The sequence below is a fragment of the Echinops telfairi genome, unplaced genomic scaffold (genome assembly GCF_000313985.2).
Source record: "Echinops telfairi isolate 266 unplaced genomic scaffold, ASM31398v2 ScPeMD7_8;HRSCAF=38, whole genome shotgun sequence".
NCBI classification, from domain to species: Eukaryota; Metazoa; Chordata; class Mammalia; order Afrosoricida; family Tenrecidae; genus Echinops; species Echinops telfairi.
This window is the reverse complement of record NW_022103905.1, coordinates 7,216,267-7,221,473: the sequence shown is the minus strand read 5'-3', so window position 1 is coordinate 7,221,473 and position 5,207 is coordinate 7,216,267. Positions and strand designations below refer to the sequence as shown.

Genomic DNA, 5,207 nt, shown 5'->3' with positions numbered 1-5,207 from the left:
CCACACACACACTGCCATGGTTACATCGCGTTTGATCTGAGTTGTGCAATCACTCTCCCTGGTATTGAGTGACTGACTCATGCTTCTGGTTACTTGGCTCAACCTCAATTTCTTGCTTAATCATTTTTCTGTAACTGTATTAGAAAGAAAGGCAATAGGAGAATCATCAGTTTGCAGGAGCTCTGCTCTACAGACAAAACTGCCCTGTTGTCTGGGGCATAGCACCTCCTCTGAAGTTAGCTCAGCGGGTTTTCCTGAACTGAGACTGGAGCTCAGACCGCGGTACACGAGAGCAGAGTGGCAGTGCAGTGCACGAAAGAGTGGACACGTGGGAAAGTGTATGCTAATGGTTTAATGGCTGAGGGGTTGGCTAAGTTTGCATCATACTCTGTTTAATTCTCTACGCCATCTCTAGTTATTTTTGTTTATTTTTTGCTGCTTCGTATCAGCTCAATTTTATCACTAACCAAAATTTATCATTAAGTTTTTCTCTCAAGAAGAATGGTGTAATAATACTAATGAGAAACTTTAAGATAAATCTGTGAAGTTATTACAGATAATACGTGTAATGGGTGGGGGAGGGGAGCATCTTTTCACAATTTTCTAATATTCCACTCGTTAAAATAGTCTGGTAGGAGATTAGCACTCTTTAACCTTTGGTACCCAACTATGTATATGTTTAAAAAAAAAGTGATGTGTTTTTGGTGACTGTTGACACAGCAAATTAGATTCTCACCTAATCCCTGTTTTGCTGTGAATCTTCTTTTCTCCCCACATGGCATTATTTGGTGAGCATTTTTCCTTGCCGTTAAAGACTTGCAAAGATTACTTTTTTTAGTTGCATAATGTACGCTCATTACTTGGTGGAACCATTTCCCAGCTGGTCATTTTCTTTTGAGGAAACCTAATTAGGTCCCTTTTAAGTGGGAACCTCCCTCCGTACGTGTAAAATACTAGGTCACTAACGTTTCACAAGCATAACCCCGGTCTGCTTCTTTCACATGTAGAGGTTGGAGTGATAGAAAGAAAAGCATTTAGAACGTTTTAGAAGCAGCAAGCTGCGGTTTTCGTACTTGGGTGGATAGAAATGACTTCAATCCTTTCTTGATTTTTCTTTGTTATTCTACTGAGGGACTGTTATGTTAGGCTGTCTAGAGAAACCCATCCAGTGACACTCATCTATGTATACGAAAGAGCTTTATACTAAGAAGTAATTAAATATCAGGAAGGCATCCCAGCTCTGTCTAATCTAAGTCTGTAAGTCTGATACTAGTCCACAAGTCCCTCATCAGACTCAGGGTCACAGGCAATGATGCGGAGAGGAGATGTGGAATGCAGGAACCTCCCAGGCCAGTGGGTGCAAAGCCAGTGACTCCAAGGTCGCTGGACACATGGCAGGGTACTGACCGCTCTCAGGGTCAGTGGCAGAGTCCCCGTCAGCAGGCAGGTGAAGGGGCAGAGAGAGGGCAGGTCCCAGTGTCTCACACTCTCCTCCCATCAAGGAGATTGACAGGTTTGACTCCAGCCCTAACCAGGACATACAATCATCTAACTACCACCCTCTGGCGTGGTAAGGTCTGTAGCTGTGGCTGACGGGTTCATAGCAAGGTCACTGTAGCCCATGTCCTCAGTGCCTTGCGGACAGATGGGGGAACCATGCCCAATCCTAAAAGTGTCTGGACCAACCTAGTCCTCTGGGTCCTGCTGGCTCCGCATCTTTGTGTGGCTGACAGGATGGTGGTGATCAAAGCAGAACTCCACCTTCCATAGCCTTAGTGGACTCGAAGTGTTTGAACCTAGGGAGCGTAGGCTCTTCGTCCCCTCACCTGTAGTGTCTCCTGTGGCTCTTCTCCCGATAGGCTCAGTGCAGGAGGTGGCTCAGTTACGACTCCAGCTGCAGCAAGCACAGAAGGCATATACTCTGAGCGAAAACATGAGCCGGGCTCTCCAGGTAAGTGCTGTCTCTGGGAAGAGACTTCTCTGGGTAACTAGTCACCTCTCTGGACCTCGGGTTTCTGTTTCCCCCACAGAGCAGGTAGCCCAGCCCGGGTCTCTAACCGCAGAGCCCTGCCTCTCCTCTTTATGCCAGGTTCTTTTCATCTAGGCGAGGGTCCCAGCCAGCATCTTCTCCACAAGACTGAGAAGCATTCCATTGGGCAGAGTGGCATCATTCTTTTGTGCTGCATCCTCTGTTACTGGAAAGAGGTCGCCTGCCCTTTCACCACTGGCAGAATGAAGTACAACATATTTTTGGCATACCAGTCCACTCTGCCCTCTGGTAGTCCTGCCGTCAGTATCTCATCTCAATGGGTGCATTTTATGGAGGACAACATGTAAGAGAGGGAGATGTCAGGGCAACTATTCAAATTTGCTTGTTTGTTGGGTAATTACTTCAGTTTACTCAAAAAGTTATTAACATGCTGACCACTGGTTGCTGTGTCTAGGTGCAGAAATAGAAAATGAGTAAAAAATGTAAATGCAGTTTAGTTGCAATCTTTTTGATCCTTAAATCTGTCCTCTGTGATGAACTTGCTCAGAGCTATTCGTCTACCCGGGCTCCTGGGGCACTCTGGCTAATTAGAGTAAGGTTTGCTGCTTTTACCAAGTTAGCTTATCTTTTTGTGTGGGCGTTTGCCTCCTCCGGTCCACGCGCTACAGTTGGTTCTACACTAGCCCCATATACCGATTAATGCAACCCAGTGGCTTTGGTGGAGAGCGTATACCACACACACGGTTATAGTTCATCCTGGAGAATTACAAGTACATTACAACGTGTGCCAGTAGTATATTTAAAGAAGTGCTTCCGCCTCCTATCAATCATTCAAACACGTTTTGAAGCATGGATAGACCAACTGGTTCCTTGATCTATAGAAACAGCAAGGTAATTTTCAATATTCTTGTGTTTTAGGAAGAATTGATCCAACTGAAAAACGAAATTTGTCTCTATGAATCTGCTGCCAAACTAGGAATACTGCCGAGTGACTCAGAAGGAGAGTTGAATGTAGAACTCACAGAATCCTATGTGAATTTGGGCATTAAAAAAGTCAACTGGAAGAAATCCACAGCGAACAGGTATTGAGAGACTCGTTTATTATAGAAGATCCTACGTTAGTGCTGATGACGCGGAGTCAACAGGTGGTAGTAGGGATGAAAAGATGAGCCAAGTGGGAGGTTCTTGGTGGCAGGACAGTACGGGATGTTTTAGTAATTTTTAAGGAAGAAAACATATCTGATTTCCTCCTTGGTAACGATTTACAGCCTTGGGAATCTACAGGGGAAGTTCTCTCCTGTCTGCAGGATTTCCGGGAGTCCGAATGGACGCACTGGCAGTTGAGATAAGTCAGAATCAACTCATCGGCAGTGTATTTGGTTTGGCTTATTATTTCTTAAAAGATGGTTTATTAAATTGTATTATCGGTCATATTTCATACCAACTTACTTTTAATTCAATGCATAATATATCAAAACCTCTTGATCCTCGTGAAAGAAGTAGGATCTATTCTGATCCATGTTGGAGCTGAAAACGAGGGCTCAGAGAGCAGGATGCCTTTGACCAAGAGGAGAAAGAGCACTAGACCTGGTCTTTGGACCACAAAACCTCAGAGGTCAGGCCTTGTTCTCTGGGTGTTCTTATTTACACGGAAGCGAAAACTTTTGGCCTTACGCCTCATTCTCTTTATACCTGTTGTTTTCAAGGGTTAAAGGATTAGTTTGTGCCCAAAGGGTGCCCCTCCCACAATTTATTAATTTATTTCAGTCTGCTCAATACCTAACCTGATAATTAGGGAAGTAGTACATTTACCATAGATCATTATCTTTTCATATAGAAGTAATTCATCTTTGTGATGGCTATGCCAATCTTTTTCACGAATTTCACCCTTTTGATTTAGTGCTATTATAGTCAATAGCTTACGGAAGTAGAAAGCATGTGCGTGTAGATGTCAATTAAACCTATGACCGCACATCGCCGTTGTAGTGAATGGAATGCCAAGCCCAGTCCGCTGAGAGACTGAACTGTAGACTGCAAGTGCGGCTTGGGGAGTCATTGAGGTCCCGTGAGAAGACGCCCCGTGGAATCGTAGGGTCAGGGAAGGACATGTTCAGCTTCATTGCACGCATTGACATCCAATAAATGAGTCATGTACTTTACTCTGAGGAAAACTGAAAATGTTTATTCCCTAATCAAGGTGAGAGGATTTGTAGCTGAGAAGCGATCTGAACCTGTCCTCTGGTACACTGTGATTCTTGGGTAAAAGGAAGGCACCCTTGTGTCAGAGTGGATTATTTTTGCTCTGGGTTGACTTGAGGTGCTTTTGAATCACTGACCCAAATGTGAATGACTCCAAGCTTATATTGCCACCTACCACCTCCCTTAAACTACCGCCTAGTAAATTATAACAGTTTCACCTCAATGTTCTTTTTCACAGGCCTGGAATTTGAGTCGCTAAATCCGTATGCAGCTTGCAGACAGCTTCCTCGCTCTCTTGTTATAGTTGGCTGCTAAGCTCAAATCATAAACATTTAACAAGTGGAATGCCTTTTCCCTTTGGTCTTCTCAGCAGGCTTCATAAGGGACTACAGTTTCTTTGGTTGTAGGGGAACTGACTTCCACAGGGCTCAGTAGTGAGCCTTATGCTGGGTCCCCACTGCTGCCATGTTCCCTTCTGAGGAGAGAAGAGAACATTATTTTAGCCAGACTTTCCTCTGCTCTTTGGCGTGGCTCCCTGTAACGAGTACAGGTTACATTTCTGTGGTCAGCATTCAGTAAGAAAAGAAATGAAGGGTGGGTAATTTGTTACCTGTGTGAAATGAGTGTTCTGCTTGAAGTTAGTTCATTGTATCTCATACGATGGGAAGATTCATTGTTCTTTCCTATGTCTAGAATAAATGGAAGTGGTCTACATAGAGGAACCTTCTATATTCAGGCATATTTGCACCATATATATTACATATACAGAAGTTATGCCTATCATTGAATATGTAGCGTATTCCAAGCAGCTCCTTTTGTAATTTAAGAAGAAAAAAAAAGCATTGCAGTCATTCTCTCCTTCTATATGAATATACAAGGGGTCTTCAGAAAGTCTGTGTAGCCCTTGAAGCAATCAGCCATGACCTGAAAGATGGTGGTCCAAACCCACCAGCAGCTCATGCTCTCGTAAAGAGGGTCGCCTGGGAAACCATGGGAAATGGTTCTGCTCTGTCTGACC

The 5,207-nt window shown here is 44.1% G+C and overlaps 1 protein-coding gene across 1 annotated transcript in view; it reads left to right on the top strand.

Moving 5' to 3' along the window:
- The window catches only part of CEP152 (centrosomal protein 152), a 70,974-nt gene that overhangs the window by 13,591 nt on the left and 52,176 nt on the right, over nt 1–5,207 (top strand). Inside the window, exons 8-9 of the mRNA XM_045286463.1 lie at nt 1,860–1,951; nt 2,909–3,072. Coding sequence (XP_045142398.1) covers nt 1,860–1,951; nt 2,909–3,072 — 256 coding nt within the window. The remainder of the gene's footprint in view (nt 1–1,859; nt 1,952–2,908; nt 3,073–5,207) is intronic.